The sequence below is a fragment of the Malaya genurostris genome, chromosome 2 (assembly GCF_030247185.1).
Source record: "Malaya genurostris strain Urasoe2022 chromosome 2, Malgen_1.1, whole genome shotgun sequence".
In the NCBI taxonomy this organism is placed as follows: Eukaryota; Metazoa; Arthropoda; class Insecta; order Diptera; family Culicidae; genus Malaya; species Malaya genurostris.
This window is the reverse complement of record NC_080571.1, coordinates 207,077,510-207,093,847: the sequence shown is the minus strand read 5'-3', so window position 1 is coordinate 207,093,847 and position 16,338 is coordinate 207,077,510. Positions and strand designations below refer to the sequence as shown.

General features: G+C 35.6%; 1 protein-coding gene across 1 annotated transcript in view; it reads left to right on the top strand.

Moving 5' to 3' along the window:
* Positions 1-16,338, top strand: part of LOC131427261 (UPF0047 protein YjbQ) — a 121,865-nt gene that overhangs the window by 89,721 nt on the left and 15,806 nt on the right. The window contains exons 2-3 of the mRNA XM_058590282.1: positions 8,021-8,075; positions 16,234-16,315. Coding sequence (XP_058446265.1) covers positions 8,021-8,075; positions 16,234-16,315 — 137 coding nt within the window. The remainder of the gene's footprint in view (positions 1-8,020; positions 8,076-16,233; positions 16,316-16,338) is intronic.

Here is a 16,338-nt window from a genome sequence, read left to right as displayed (position 1 = left end):
TCTTTTCATAGGCAAAGTTTCGGCTAATATTTTGTTAATAATGTGATAGAATTTGTTTACTTCGACGTCGACATTTCCTTCTGTACTTAGTATGTTCCGCCAATTTATTATACTTAGTCTACACTTGACTTCTTCAAAGTCAATTTTATTGTATTCCGGCACTTCTTCATATTCCAAGTCGTAGGGTAGGGATGCATTGTGTGTAAATAATGGATATTCAATTGCGGTGTGAAATGCTTCATTTTTCCATAATGGCAGGTTTGATGCACTCACACAAAAGTCTTCTGTGCAATTTGTGAAAAGAAGGTCTAAATATGCGTTTTGTTGATTTTTTACGGAGTTTACTTGATGTAGGCCAAAATTAGAAATTTTGTCAAAAAAGTAGTGCAATGTTTCGTTTTCTCCTACGACTGGAAGTAAGATTGATTCATTTTCAATGTCAGAAATGAAGTCCGCATTACGTTGATTAAAGTCGCCAAAAATATGAAGCTTTACTTCAGGTTCCATATTCGAAATAATTGTGTCTAAAGATTGAAAGAATAATTCAAAAGAGAATTTGTTCGCATTTTCGGGTGGGAAGTAGACAGAGCAGTAAATGTGTTCTTCTCCCAATATTGAGACTTTGGCCCATACATGCTCAAATTCTTTATATTTAGGAGTAATGATTTCTTCAGAAGTAAAGCAAGAGTTAATGGCTATGAGGACTCCACCTCCAGATTTTTTCTGACAGAGAGATAAATTTCGGTCGTGCCGAAATACGTTAAAATTATTTCCAAATACTTCTTCGCTTCTTACACTTTCATCCCAGCTGCTTTCAGTTCCAAGGATTACGTCGAAAGAGGAGGTTATTAAATTTTGATGAATTTCTTTCATTTTGGCCGGGCTTTTCATGCGGTTGAAATTTTGGCAATAGACCAAAATTTCAGTCATATTTTGTCTGTGAAGCGAAGAAGTATTTGAGAATTCTGGAATACTTACATTACTAATTTCTGGGTCTATTCCTTCGTCAAAGGGCGTCGTTATTTCCGAAAAGGTCTTCAGGTCCCATACTAAATTCCTGAATTTCATTTTGATCTGACTTCCGTTTCCGGAGTTATGGGGTAAAATGTTCATAAAAATGAAAACATGTTTTCTAGCTTTTCTCATAGATGGCGCGACCGATTTTCACAAGCTTAGGTTCAAAAGAAAGGTCCTGTGGTCCCATACGGAATTCTTAAATTTCATCCGAATCCGAAATTTTATACCATCACTGAAAAGGGCCGTAAACAAAATTTCTAAATCGACCTCAAATATTCTCCAATTGATAGTTTTTATCAGACGACGGTCAAACAAACAGATTTCGGTTATTCTTTCAAGAATCGAAGAAAATTATTTCAAAGAATTCCAAAGTATTATATATGATAGTATGATTGATATGAGAAAGGCATCATTACACCACCAAGTTGATTAAAACAGGTGTTAATAAATACAAAGAAATACTTGTAGGTATGTCATTTATTTTTTCTCATATGACTCTTGAAAACGCAATCGACCGTTATTGACTCTCCGAAGTTGAAAAGTACGAAACGTGTGCATTGAGAACACGGTAATCCGGCCCCAGGATCAATTCATTGGACTTATCACAGGTTATATGCCTGTAAACACACAAAGTTCATACTGTAGTGCCGACACATAGGGTAAAACTAGCCTGATTCATCTCAGTTCCACCATTCATCTCATCAATCGAAATGTTGGTTACCGATTTGATATTTTTGTTCAATGCATCGGTTCAAAGGATAGGATAACAATTGGTACATTCTTTTCAAATTTTTGTTTCGTTACAAGAAATTTATATTACATTTTTCACCCTGATTTTGATGGGTTTAAAGTCGAATATATTAATTCCGTCGGATTTACAAACTGTGGTGGCTCGAATAATGAGATGAATATTGATACAAGCACCCTTCCGTAAAATAAGTTCAATATATTTTTTACAACATTCACACGGCTGGACTCTTCTGCTAACTCAATATCTTAAATGTGTCAAGTGTTAAGCAATCACAATAGTACGTATGAATTAATTCAAAACTGCCTACCTAATATCATCACATTCGACTATAAATTATGCTGTTGTGCTTGAACTCATTTCATAAAATAATTTTCTCAAATGACGACCACCTCATAGGAGCATTCGCAAAAGCTGCCCTCATTGTGTGCAGGTGCATGTAATGAACGTGTGGCTCCCCAGCACATTTTCTGTGGTACTAACAACCGTGAAGAAACGGATTATACCAATGATGTGTCCACCATTCAGGGGCAATTTATGAGTAGTTTTACCTTTTTCCTTGCACTTGACGGATATGTGTAGTAAATGTAGTGCGGAGTGTTTACATCAAACCTATGTTGCATTACTAATTAACACATTTGCAGAACGAAAGTGACTAGCTGAAGCGTTTTATTATTATTATTACATTTTCCATTCGATCAATTTCACTTTCTGTCTGCACGCGTTGGACTGAGGGCTTCTGGCTTTATTGCGAACATGAAAACACGATAAAAACTTATTTCTCCGAATAGCTTTAAATATATTTTCAACGCCTTCTCGTTTCTATTCAGGATGAATTATCGCATAAACATGCATCTGCTTTATTGATTGATTTAGTCCAAATATACGTGTTAAGTGTTTTAATGCCCTTTGCAATTAAACTAGTACTAATCAATATACACACGTGTCGGTGCCGACATCTCGACCAAATCTTCGATTCGCATGTCAATACAGGATGAAAGTGTACGTAAATTCAACCAATCAGTACACAAATCTAATGGTCATGTTTGATTTATTAATCTTTTCTTGTTTCCTCATGCGTGGCTATGAGATTTGATTCGCGGTTTGGGATTGGAACACTCGGAATAGTGAAATTTCGTGTTGTTTTTCTACTGAGTACTTATCTACTTATCTGCAAAACAAATGCCAATCATCAATAAGTAAGGAGCATCGTTATTGCCATCGACTAGTCAAAGTAGTATGAAATTTTTCTTCTTGGCATCACCTGTTGGTGCACGATAGGTAATTTAATTCACTTCAAACACTAAGTTTGATGATGCTATTCATTAAGCGTGGGTTTGAAAGGATTTGCCTTATAAATAGTTACAGTGATTCAACGAAAAAATGAATTATTCCGTTTATGACCAAGTCCAGTTAATACGAGTAGATATGTTTGATTATTATAACATATATTCATTCGAAACTCTGCTCTATTGTATCGTTAAACTGATCATTTTAAAATTGAATATTCAAAATTATGCTTTCTATGCGCATAGTGAAGTGTATTGTTCGCTCTTAAAGTCAAATTTTGTTGCGAAGTGATTCTAGAGATTCGAGGTGTACAAAAACTTTGATGACTACAAAGAATGTAAGTCGACGTGAGCAATCATAAAATAATAGAACAGAACAATAGTCGATCAATTCCAGACACATCGCACGTTGGTCCGACTCAAATTCAACAACTCATAGGGTAATATATGTGAGTTCAAACACTTTATGGCGGCATTTATGAACCGCTGCTATCTAAAATATCGCTAATAGTATTTTTTCGGTTCAAAATTAACTTTATTCATTAACGTTATCTCCATCAAGAGCAACGCAATCATTTCAATACCACTTTTGTAGATTTATCTTCTTCCTCAGAATAGGCCTCAGTTTCAGCGATAACCTCTTCATTCGTGCGGAATTTTCTACCGGCGAGCATTTTTTACAGGGCTGCGTTCAGACAGTAGTCAATGGGAGCCAAATCTGGCGAATACGGTGGATGTGGGAGCAATTCGATGCTTAATTTGTAGTTTTGCCATTGTTTTGATCGACTTGTGAAACGGTGCGTTATCTTGATGAAACAAACTTTTTCTCTTTTCCATATGCGGTCGTTTCTTTGTAATTGCAGCCTTCAAACGCTCCAATAACGCACTTTTTATTGTATTTTCTTTCTCAAGATAGTCGATAAAAATCACACCACGCACATCACAAAATACCGAGGCCATAACCTTTCTAGTCGATTGTTGTGCTTTCGGGCTTTGGACGAGGATCACCAGTTACTGTTCACTCAGATGACGTTCGTTTTGATTCCGGAGTGAAGTGATGAATCCATGTTCCATCCATTGTCACAAATCGATCCAAAAATTCTGGTTTGTTACGTTTAAAAATGGCCAAATACTGCTCAGAATTATCAACACATTCTCGTTTTTACTCAACAGTGAGCACCCACTGCAATATTAAGCCAACACGTTCTTTTGATATATTTACAATGTCAGCTGACTCACGCAATTTCACATTTCGATCATTCAAAACGATTTTGTGGATTTTTTAAAATGTTTTCTGGTGTTACCGCCTCATTTGGACGTCCACTGCGTTCTGCATCATCGATGTCTCTATGACCACGATTGAAGTTAGTAAACCAACGTTTTATTGTTGTTTCTGATGGAGCGGAGCCTCCATAACACTTTTCAAGTTTTTGCTTCGGTTGAACGGTATTTTTTCCCATCAAAAAGCAGTGTAAAATTAAAACACGATTTTTTTTTTGATCCATTGCCCTGACATAACAAAAGTAGCGTCACAAGAGTTGCCATTTTAAAATCTGTGTTTCTACTTGAAAAATCTGTGTACCATCTGTGTTGCATATTTTCGATCATAATCTGTGGAGAACATTTTGAAAATCTGCCATTTTTATGAAATATTCATAAAAATCTGTTGAAATCTGTGAATTTTGATTAAATCTGTGTTCTGTGACACAGAATCTGGGTGGCATAATAGGCAAAAATATCTGTGGTTTTACAGAAAAATCTGTGAAATCTGAGCGTCATTCTTAGCACCATGAAGTTTCAACAGCTGTCTAACTAAAACAAGTGGCTGCAATAAAACTGGTGCCATCTATGTGTTAGGCCCGGGTCTTTTCAGCCCATGTGTTCTTCTGACAGAGTAACTTTTTGGACGTGCATTCTCCTGAAGCATGCTTGGTTTCTTGCTTTTTTCTGAAGATAATTTCTGGCCCGAATTTGGGCTTATTTTGATACACATTCATTCCGATTGATTCGCGTAGTTCACAAAAGCATGTTTCAGCGCTTACGTCGCATATTCGGCAATATTCCTCAAACCAAATGTATCAACAATAACACATTTCAGCGTTTCAGCGATAACCTCTTCATTCGTGCGGAATTTTCTACCGGCGAGCATTTTTTACAGGGCTGCGTTCAGACAGTAGTCAATGGGAGCCAAATCTGGCGAATACGGTGGATGTGGGAGCAATTCGATGCTTAATTTGTAGTTTTGCCATTGTTTTGATCGACTTGTGAAACGGTGCGTTATCTTGATGAAACAAACTTTTTCTCTTTTCCATATGCGGTCGTTTCTTTGTAATTGCAGCCTTCAAACGCTCCAATAACGCACTTTTTATTGTATTTTCTTTCTCAAGATAGTCGATAAAAATCACACCACGCACATCACAAAATACCGAGGCCATAACCTTTCTAGTCGATTGTTGTGCTTTCGGGCTTTGGACGAGGATCACCAGTTACTGTCCACTCAGATGACGTTCGTTTTGATTCCGGAGTGAAGTGATGAATCCATGTTCCATCCATTGTCACAAATCGATCCAAAAATTCTGGTTTGTTACGTTTAAAAATGGCCAAATACTGCTCAGAATTATCAACACATTCTCGTTTTTACTCAACAGTGAGCACCCACTGCAATATTAAGCCAACACGTTCTTTTGATATATTTACAATGTCAGCTGACTCACGCAATTTCACATTTCGATCATTCAAAACGATTTTGTGGATTTTTTAAAATGTTTTCTGGTGTTACCGCCTCATTTGGACGTCCACTGCGTTCTGCATCATCGATGTCTCTATGACCACGATTGAAGTTAGTAAACCAACGTTTTATTGTTGTTTCTGATGGAGCGGAGCCTCCATAACACTTTTCAAGTTTTTGCTTCGGTTGAACGGTATTTTTTCCCATCAAAAAGCAGTGTAAAATTAAAACACGATTTTTTTTTTGATCCATTGCCCTGACATAACAAAAGTAGCGTCACAAGAGTTGCCATTTTAAAATCTGTGTTTCTACTTGAAAAATCTGTGTACCATCTGTGTTGCATATTTTCGATCATAATCTGTGGAGAACATTTTGAAAATCTGCCATTTTTATGAAATATTCATAAAAATCTGTTGAAATCTGTGAATTTTGATTAAATCTGTGTTCTGTGACACAGAATCTGGGTGGCATAATAGGCAAAAATATCTGTGGTTTTACAGAAAAATCTGTGAAATCTGAGCGTCATTCTTAGCACCATGAAGTTTCAACAGCTGTCTAACTAAAACAAGTGGCTGCAATAAAACTGGTGCCATCTATGTGTTAGGCCCGGGTCTTTTCAGCCCATGTGTTCTTCTGACAGAGTAACTTTTTGGACGTGCATTCTCCTGAAGCATGCTTGGTTTCTTGCTTTTTTCTGAAGATAATTTCTGGCCCGAATTTGGGCTTATTTTGATACACATTCATTCCGATTGATTCGCGTAGTTCACAAAAGCATGTTTCAGCGCTTACGTCGCATATTCGGCAATATTCCTCAAACCAAATGTATCAACAATAACACATTTGAACTTGATCTTTGGTCGCTTTTTTGGGATAATTGTGTGGAAAATAAAATATCTCTAGGTTACGTCACAACCATTAAATCTACAAATTCGATTCACAATTCAGTATTAGTATCGAACGATCCTAAAATGATAGAAATCGTTTCATCCATATCCAAGAAAATTGAGTTTGGTCGTTTACATCACTTATACCATTATATTACATCACGTATACCATTATATAACCAGAATCGTAAGTCTCAGACATTTGAATTTCGAACATGATCTACAAATCAATAGTATCTCTCAAACGTTCAGCTAGGTGTGTTAAAATCAGTTCAGCCCTAGGAGAAAAAAAGCGAAAAAACGAACTTTTTTTTAGAATTATCGTTCAACAAAATAAATTCAAATGTTTTGCATGATAGAAAGCATCATTCAAACAACATTTTGTAATTTTTTCGTGGAAAAATATCGAGAAATAAGTCGGTAAAGAGGTATTTTTGAAGACGCTTCTTAAAAATCATGATTTGCGGTGTCCACTGTATCTCAGCGGAGACTGATCTGAAGTGAACAAATCAACGCAGCATAGTTAGAGTACAACTTTTTCTAGACCCCAACGTTTGGTAGTTGTTCAAAGTGAAAACTACGATTTTTCATAAAATAATCCGTCATTTTGTAGCTATACAACCTCCCCAAGGTCACAAACAACGAAAAAAAAACGTTGGGATCTGGTTTTTTATATGTAATAGGTGTGTGCAAAATTTGAAAAAAATTGGTGCAGTAGTTTTTGAATGACGATGGCCACGGCTTTCAAAACCTGCTTTCGAGAAAAACGAGCTTAAAATGTTTTGTCCATAAAATCGAAGGAAACAATTTATTACTCAAGAGTGCCCGTAGGGTCTAACATTCTCAACAAACCATACTTTTCTTTTGTATTTTGTTAAAATGAAACATTTCGAGAATGTTTTGACAAGTTTTCAAGTCAATCGAAGCAGAAATCTTCGGCTTGTGCGCCGAGCTTTTACTTCTTCGTCGTATGAGATAAGCAAAGATAAAGGCCTATAACTTGCTGAGTTTTGTTCCGATAGGCTTGAAAATTTCACAGAATATTCTTGAAATGTTTGACTACAAGAAAATACAATGAAAAAAATAAATGATTTCTCAAAAGTGTTAGACCCTACCCGCCCCTTAAGCTAGTTGAAATCAGTTCAGCCATCTCCAAGGAAATTGAGCGGTAGGAAAAGTACAAAAACACAGACATTTTACGATCTCGTCGAGCTGAGTCGACACTAGGGGTCTCCGGAGCATCGATCAAAAGTCGGTTTTTCCAGCAATTTTATTACCTTTCTATAAAGAAAAGTAAAAACGATTTTTGCATTTTCCACATAATGACAACATTTTTTTCTTTCTTTTCTTGCAGTACTACACACATCGGCCAGTTTAGCTTTGAATGAAAGTTGGGACCCAGACGTTCGGTAAGTTTTGTGTGTGTTCTAGTATTCAATATTTTACGGAACGACGATTTTTTTGTTTGCTCCTTTTTTTATTTCTATATACCTGATATTTCTAAATAATCCTATCAATAGATGCAAGGACTTTATCTAACTACTACGTGTCTGGAGTGCTTTTTGTCCCAAGCCGATGGGGTACAAATGTCGTTTTATCTGCACAGCCAAACATTTGTATTAAATTTTCCCAATACAATATCGTACAATAATGATGTTATGAAAATATTTTAAATGAACTAATTTTTACCTTTTTTTATATATACAAAAAATAGGTATAGAATTCGCTCAAACTTTCGAAAAATTTTCCGAGGTCCGGAGGGTCGAATGACATATACCAATCGATTCAGCTCGACGAATTGAGCAAATGTCTGTGTGTGTGTATGTGTGTGTGTCTGTATGTGTGTTGTCAACTAAGAGGTCGAGATCTCAGAGATGGCTGGACCGATTTTGATCAAACTAGTCGCAAATGAAAGGTCTCCCCGTCACCCAAAACGCTATTGAATGGTTTTGAGATCGGATGTTTACTTTTTGAGTTATATGAAGTTTTATGTCAAAATTTTCAGTTTTTTGACAGTATCTGTCACAATTGACCTTGAAAACAGAATATGTTTTTAGACTTAGATTCCGCACGATAATGCCTATTCAACAAGCCATAGATTGTTAAAATCCGTCCATTTTTGACGGAGATATCGAAATTTTTGTGTAATCGACTTTTCCCCCTAATCCAGCAGTAGAAGATTTGAGCGCTGTCTGGCAAAGAAATGCTTGGGAGCAACGGAAAACACGATTTTTTATACTGTTACATACAATTGTTTCTAAGTACCACAAAAACTGTGTACAGCATCCTTTTTCATGACAATTTGCCTCGGACCGATTTAGCACGGCTCGTTCGAAAATGACATATATAAACCAGATGATGGCAGATTTTTTTTTATTATATTGTTTTAAACTACTTACTGCAATAAATGCTGGAAGAACATAACATCCATATACCATTCGAATCAGTTCGTCGAGATCAGCAAATGCGTGTGTGACAAATAATTTCACTCAATTTTCTCTGAAAATTTCTTCTCTACAAATTCAGATTCGTATGCTCCCAAACAAAGTTCCTGAATTATGTTTGGTTCCGACCTCTGGTTCCGGAACTACAGGATGATATATGAAACGAAATCAAAATTGTGTAACTCATTCTTCTCGTAGATGGCTGAACCGATCTAAGATTCAAATGAAATCTAAGAATCATCTAAGATGCAAATGAAAAGTTTCAAGATTCTATAAAACATCTTGCTCTTCAGTCAGATCCAACTTCCGGTTTCGGGGATAAAGGATGATTGGTATGAAAATGTTTATTCCACATAAATTAATCATGTTCATCGGGTTAGCAGATTTGGATAGTCGATAAAAAAATTAACTTTTTTCAGTTTTAGTGGTATTCAGTTTTCGATTCAGAAGGCACCTAAAAATTCAATTCGTGCTATGATTTCTCAAAGATGTCTTCACTGATTTTCAAATATTTTGAAACAAATGTAGACTATACAGCTATTCAGGTGAATTTATCTGACTTCGACCATACCGATTTTAGAATTCCGGTTCCAGTATAAAATCGTTTCTCAAAGCTCAATCGTTTTCTCTAAAAAAAGCATAATCAAATTTCAGAAACAAAAATTAAAATAAACTTATATACATAATTAATTAATTTTATAAATACATACAAAAATTAATGAATTTTATCCAATTAAGCTTCAAAGTTGTACTCAAAGCTGTAATTTATTCGTCATATGGCCATACGAATCGGTTTGGGTTATGCTGGTTCCTGAATACCGGCTCTTGAAGTACCTTAAATTACCGTAAACTCTAAAGTGGAACTTACATATCATGGCATGTTTAATCGATTATCACACTTCTAGATTTAAATTCGATTGTATTTGCAGTTTCGACATTACAGAGTAATGAGTGATTACAATCTCAAATTGTCGCTTAAAACGACGGTCATTAAAATAATGTAATGAAAACTTAAACACCGAAGAATATACATGCAAAAACCACATGCGGATTGATAAAAAAAGGTATCATCTCACTGCTAGGTGGATTAATCACGTTTTTCATCATAAATTTTATCCGGTTTTTTTTGGTCTTTTTGGTCGTTCACCAAGGGTGAACGAGTTCATTGAAACAATGGGAATGGGTTAATGGGTTCTTGAATTTAAAAAAAATATAAACATGTTTAGGCATTTCATTTTTCATATGACACGTTCACCTATTTTCGAAGCGAGAGTTCATTCTGTAATATTCAAAAAATAAATCCAATTTCGATTCTTGAGTTTTACTACAAGAATGTTAGGAAAGTGATTCTATTTGCTAAACCGGTAATTGAATGGATTCGATGACTAATTTCATAAGTTTTGTATTTTCGTCGTTATTCATACGAACATTTTTCAGTTTATCGTCCATTCGAATCTAAACTCGTAATTAATGTTATCCAGTTTGGCATTTCCTGTTTACAAGAATTTTCTATGTTTTTGGCTTTATTTATTCGACATTTCACAAGGCTTACCGGTGTTGGCACATGAATAGCTCAGGGTTCGGTAACCTTTTGAGTCGAAAGAACCAAAAACGCTATTTAAAAATTTCAAATTTTTTGAAGAGACGCAAATATTTACTTATCAATAATAAATAGTACATCAAGATTTTTTTTAATTTATGTAAAAATTAACTTCAAATAGCTCAATGTGAATATTATTACTATTTGTGTTGGTGCAGGATTTATTATTTACTATTCTGTCTGCGAATTCGTCTTCAATTTTTTATATAACTATAAAATTCAGGAACTTTGTATAAGACAATTATGCCTTTCATTTTAATATAAGTTTGTGAAAATTGGTTTCAGGCGTCTCCGAGAAAAGCTAGTGCACTTATTTTCATTTTTTTGCACATATCACACTGTAATTCCGGAACCGGATTCGAATAAAATTCATGAACTTTGTATGGGACTACAAGACCTTTCATTTGAATCTAAGTTTATGAAAATCGGTTTAGTCATCTCCAATGAAGGTTAGTTCAAAAAATGTTATATTCACAAATACAGACATTTTGTTTACTCGACGAGCTGAGTCGAATAGTATATGACACTCGACTCTTCGGACCGTTGTTAGAAAATCAGGTTACGTTAAAAAATTAGGTGAAATTAGGTGATTAGAACAGGTAATTAGGCTTGATTTTATTGATTCTATTTTACCTTATACTTGAGAGGGGCGAACACTAAATTCGAGTCCCCAAGTATGGTCGTGTATCAAGTGTAGTTCTTCACCACACTATGCTACTGACACCGGCGTCCGAAGAATTCATTTCTTTCTTCTGATCATGCCTATATGAGCCTGCCTAGGCTAACTTTTTCGTTCTAAATCTATAACCGATTCAATTTAGAATACCTATCCGTCTTTTCGTTTCATATCTTTCGTCTCTCTCAGTTAATGCTTGCCGAAAAGAACCAATCAAAATCGATATAGTAAACATTACATTCATCGAATCACCCGTTAGGGTTTACAGCGTTCACAAAAATTTTTGGTAGTTTTTAACATATCAACGAAATATTGATAACAGAACGCTTTGTAATTTGAATGGAATTATGGAATTGATGAACCAACGGTAGTCAGATTGAAATCTTGCAAAAATTGTCGAATTTTGCAAAATTTCCCATGTAAAATTTTTGCAACCATCCGTTATTAGGGTGGTTAATGTCTTTTTCTTATAGAACATTTTGTGCCAGAAGAAAAAGTATTGATTCATTTTAATTTTAGGAATTTTTATGCATTAAAAACACTGGAATTTGTCAGCTACGTCACATATAAGATTAACTCTTTCGAACAGGAAATGTTCGCCAAAACCGTTCCAAATTTGATTGATATTATTCGCTTTTAAATAAGCCTAAGTTTACCGAACCTCGTTGGTGCCATCTTCGAGAAAATTCAGTCGTTGAAACATGTGCGATTAGTCGATTACGTCGCTTATACTATTATATCTTCAAAACTGGAAGTGACAACCATTTCATTTTCAAACTTTATCCAAAGTTCAATAGTAGCTTGCAAAAGTGCTTGAACTTGTAGAAATCGACTCTGCCATCTCTGAGAAAATTAAAGAGTGAAAAAACAACCGGAACCAGAAGTACCAGACATTTGATCTTCGAACTTCATCTACAATTCAATATTAGTTTTCAAACCAGCCCGGACTTGTCAAAATCGGTCAAGACATTTCTGAGAACATTTAGCGTTGAAAAATCACGCGTTTTGTCGATTACGTCATTTATACCATTATATCTTCTGAACCAGAAATCACCTTCATTTGACCTTCGAACTTGATTTACAATTCAACAGTAGGTTTCAAATGAGCCTGGACAGTGTTTATGTCGTCTCAGCTATCTCTGAGAAAATTAAGCAGTGAAAATACGTTTTGCAGTTTTCGTCACTTATACCATTATTTCTCTGGAAACGGAAGTGACAGCAATTTGATCATCGAACTTCATCCACAATTGTAACTTTCCAACGAGCCTACTTACCTTACCTTACCTAACAGCTATAGTCCGGGGGTGTCCTGTGCTGTATCAAGCATACGTCTCCACATAACTCGGTCCATGGCTGCTCGTCGCCAGCCACTCAAGGCACGGATGCTTCTGAGATCACCCTCCACTTGATCCATCCACCTTGCTCGCTGCGCTCCTCTTCTTCTTGTACCAGTCGGATTAGATTCAAGAACCATTTTCACTGAACTGTCGTCCGACATCCTTATGACATGCCCAGCCCATCGTAGACGTCCGGTTTTAGCTGTCCGTACGATGGGTGGTTCTCCTAGTAGCTGTTGCAATTCGTGATTCTGCCATAGATGGTCCTCAGTACCAGTACCAGTGCACGTTGATGATGTTGTAATTGAAGAAACGGTCCTTGATCTTCAATACGCACATTCTATCACTGATTGGCTGCCACCCAATCACGCGCTGGCGCATCTTGCCCAACACTACAAATCCCGTTCCTAGAACGCTGGTTGTGCCACAGCTCTGATAGAAGGTAGTCGCTCGATGCCCACTTTTCCACACCTTCTGTCCCGACTTTTCCCATTATTCCAGCAGTAGGAATTTTTTCCTTGGGAGCAAAGTGAAATGCGATTTTTAATACTGTTGTATGCAATTGTTTCTGAGCACCAAATATACTGTTTACAGCATCTTTTCCATGACATATTGCCTCGTTTCGACATATATTGACATATTGCCTCGGTTCGTTTAAAACATAATCCTCGAATGTGGCATATGGTTTAGATCGATGGCAGTATTTTCGAATTCAAAACAATTTCATATTTATATGGATTTAAACTGCTTACAGCAATAATTGCTGGTAGAACATAACACCCATATAGCATTCGAGTCAGTTTGTCGAGATCAATAAATGGGTGTGTGTGTCTGACAAATAATTTCTCTCATTTTTCCAGGAGATGGCTTAACCGTTTTTTGAAAAGTCTTTCGCTCCCATACAAGGCTCCTGAATTTCATTTGGCTCCTACTTCTGGTTCCGGAACTACAGTATATAATGTGAAACAAAATAAAATAATGTAATTCATTTTTCTCGTAGATGGCTAAACCGATTTTCTCAATCTAATTTGCAAATAAAAGGTTTTAACATGAATGAATAATCCTATGAAAACTTCTTGTTTTTTAGTCACATCTGACTTCCGGTTTAGAAGATACAAACTGATTAGTGTGAAAGTGTCAATTTCACATAAATTAATCGGCTTCAACGGGTTTACAGATTGTGATAGTCGATGGCCTAATAAACTTATTTCAGTTTCACATTTGATTAGTATCCAACGAGGAAAGCAGTTCGAACAAACTCTTCTCTCTTTGCTCTGCCGTCAGACGCTGGTTCGAGATTTTGTTTTTGTCTCTTTTGCTCCCATAGTTGTATTCGCATGTCATTTTTCTAATCTGTTTTCCTCGTTAGATACTAATCAAATATGAAACTAACTCAAGGCGGCTCTACGTCATAACAAGACTAAAACAAATTACTTATTTCAGTTTTAACGGTATTCGATTTTCGATTTCGGAACGTACCTAAAATTTTTATTTGAAACGCACTACGTTTTAAAAAGTTTGCAGTCAAAGGAAATGGTTTACAATCCCTAAGGTGAATTTAACTGACTTCGGCTACACCAATTTCCGAATTCTAGATCCGAAAGTATCGGAAATAGAGAAGCTCGATCATTTTCTCGAAAAAAGCCAAACAGAAATTCAAATTAAAAGACTTATGGTTCCATACAAAATTGGTGAATTTTATCCGATTATGACTTCCGATTCTGGAATTACAGGGTGATTAGTTTTTATAATTCAAACCGTCATAGAAGATAACGATACCAAAAAATCTTAAAAATTGGGCTCAACACTATTTCACCGTTTTGGGTTATGCTGGTCCCTGAATATCGGTTCTGGAAGTACCGTAAATAATTAATAATGACCAAAAACTCTAGTGGAACTCACTTCGCCATCTCATGGAATGCTTAATCGATTGTCACACGTTTAGATTCAAGGGAATTATGTTATAGTTTCATGCAGTTTTTTCTTGTCGATTCGACTTGCAGTATCAAAATTACAGGGAGTGATTGGAATTTCAATGTCATTTGACGGTCATTGAAACAACTTCATGAAGCCTAAAACCACACGGAGAACCCTTCGATCATAAAATTGCGATATCGCAGTTATTGATTTTTGCGATAGTTGATTTAACTAATTTCTTTTTGATTCAACCAAAATGGTTTTTGATTTGCATATATTCAAGTAGTTGAAAAAGATGTTGTTTTGAATGCTGTCAAATACCGGAGACAGTTGAAAGCAAAACAATAATCGCAATGCAAAATCAACAACTTTTTTAGTTGAAATCTGTCAATGAAACAACATCGATGGTTAAAGCGTTTGGTGAAATTGTGTTCATTCGATTTGAGAAATTTATGATAACAAGTGTTTATCTAACAGAGGTGTTGTGATAAAGTTAACCTTGTTTAAGATGAGAAAGATTTGGTGACAAATTAGAAAATGTTAATGAATGATCATCTCGTAATCTTTCAGGTATGCGCAAAAATTTTATGCTTCAAATTCGATCATTGATTAACTTCCAGCAGACTGTTTTACTTCCAGCTGTTTGATACCGATGATGATGTTCATGCATTAGCAATAAAACGCTTTTTGACATGAATTTAATTTATAAAAGTAACAGGAGCGAAGGGTTTCAAACACACAGAGGCGCTGCGATTGGATGGCGCGTTCGAATTGCCGTCGCAAAATTCCAATTCCCAGCGGTGCACCCAAGCTCATATAAATTGACTAAAATTATCAGTGCATAACTTTAGTTCAACCGTTTGAAGGCATCATCTTTCAATACTCATTTTTTTCACTTTCAATACTCATGTCTAAAACAAATAAAACCGATTTATTTTTCAACTAACAGAATTTTGTTTCAATAACAACACCAGTTATTTCAACTAAAATATTTGTTGAAATTGAAAGGTATGTGTCCTCACTAATTGACAACATTTTTTTTTCAAACAGTTAAATTAGTTGTTTCAACCATCGTTTCTGCTAATCGAAAAACAAAAATGACAGTTTAGTTAAAACAACAATCGGTTAGTTGTACCAAATTTTAACCAATCGAATTCAGAAAATCAACTAATATTCTGGTTGAAATGGGATCGCGGGTGGTTCCGTGCACCGAAAAATATTTAAGCAATATATATTTTGATATATATCAAGGCGGATTGATAAAAAAAAGTTATCATCTCACTTATAGGTGGATTAAGCAAGTTTTTTCAATTCAAGAAGATTCAGTTCCCATGTGATCGCAATTGATTGTGTTCGGGTGAAATTTGAAAAACCGTTGTTGATCCAATAATGCTCACATTATTGGTAGGATCGCTGAGTGCAAGTTGACTGTGTTTGTTATGTCACTATCAATCACAAGGTGATCGATGTTTTACGAGAAATACTTTATAAACCATAAAAAGTAGTTTTATATTTCTCAAAAGTAAATCAAAAAATTTACTCCAGTATATTTGATCAGATGTAATATTGGGTAACTTTTGTTTCCTATTTCAGGGACGACATGGAGATGATGCTGAATAAGATTGTTCCGGAGGGACTCCCCTATCGACATTCCTGTGAAGGTCCGGACGACATGGTAAGTACCAATGCCAACTATTC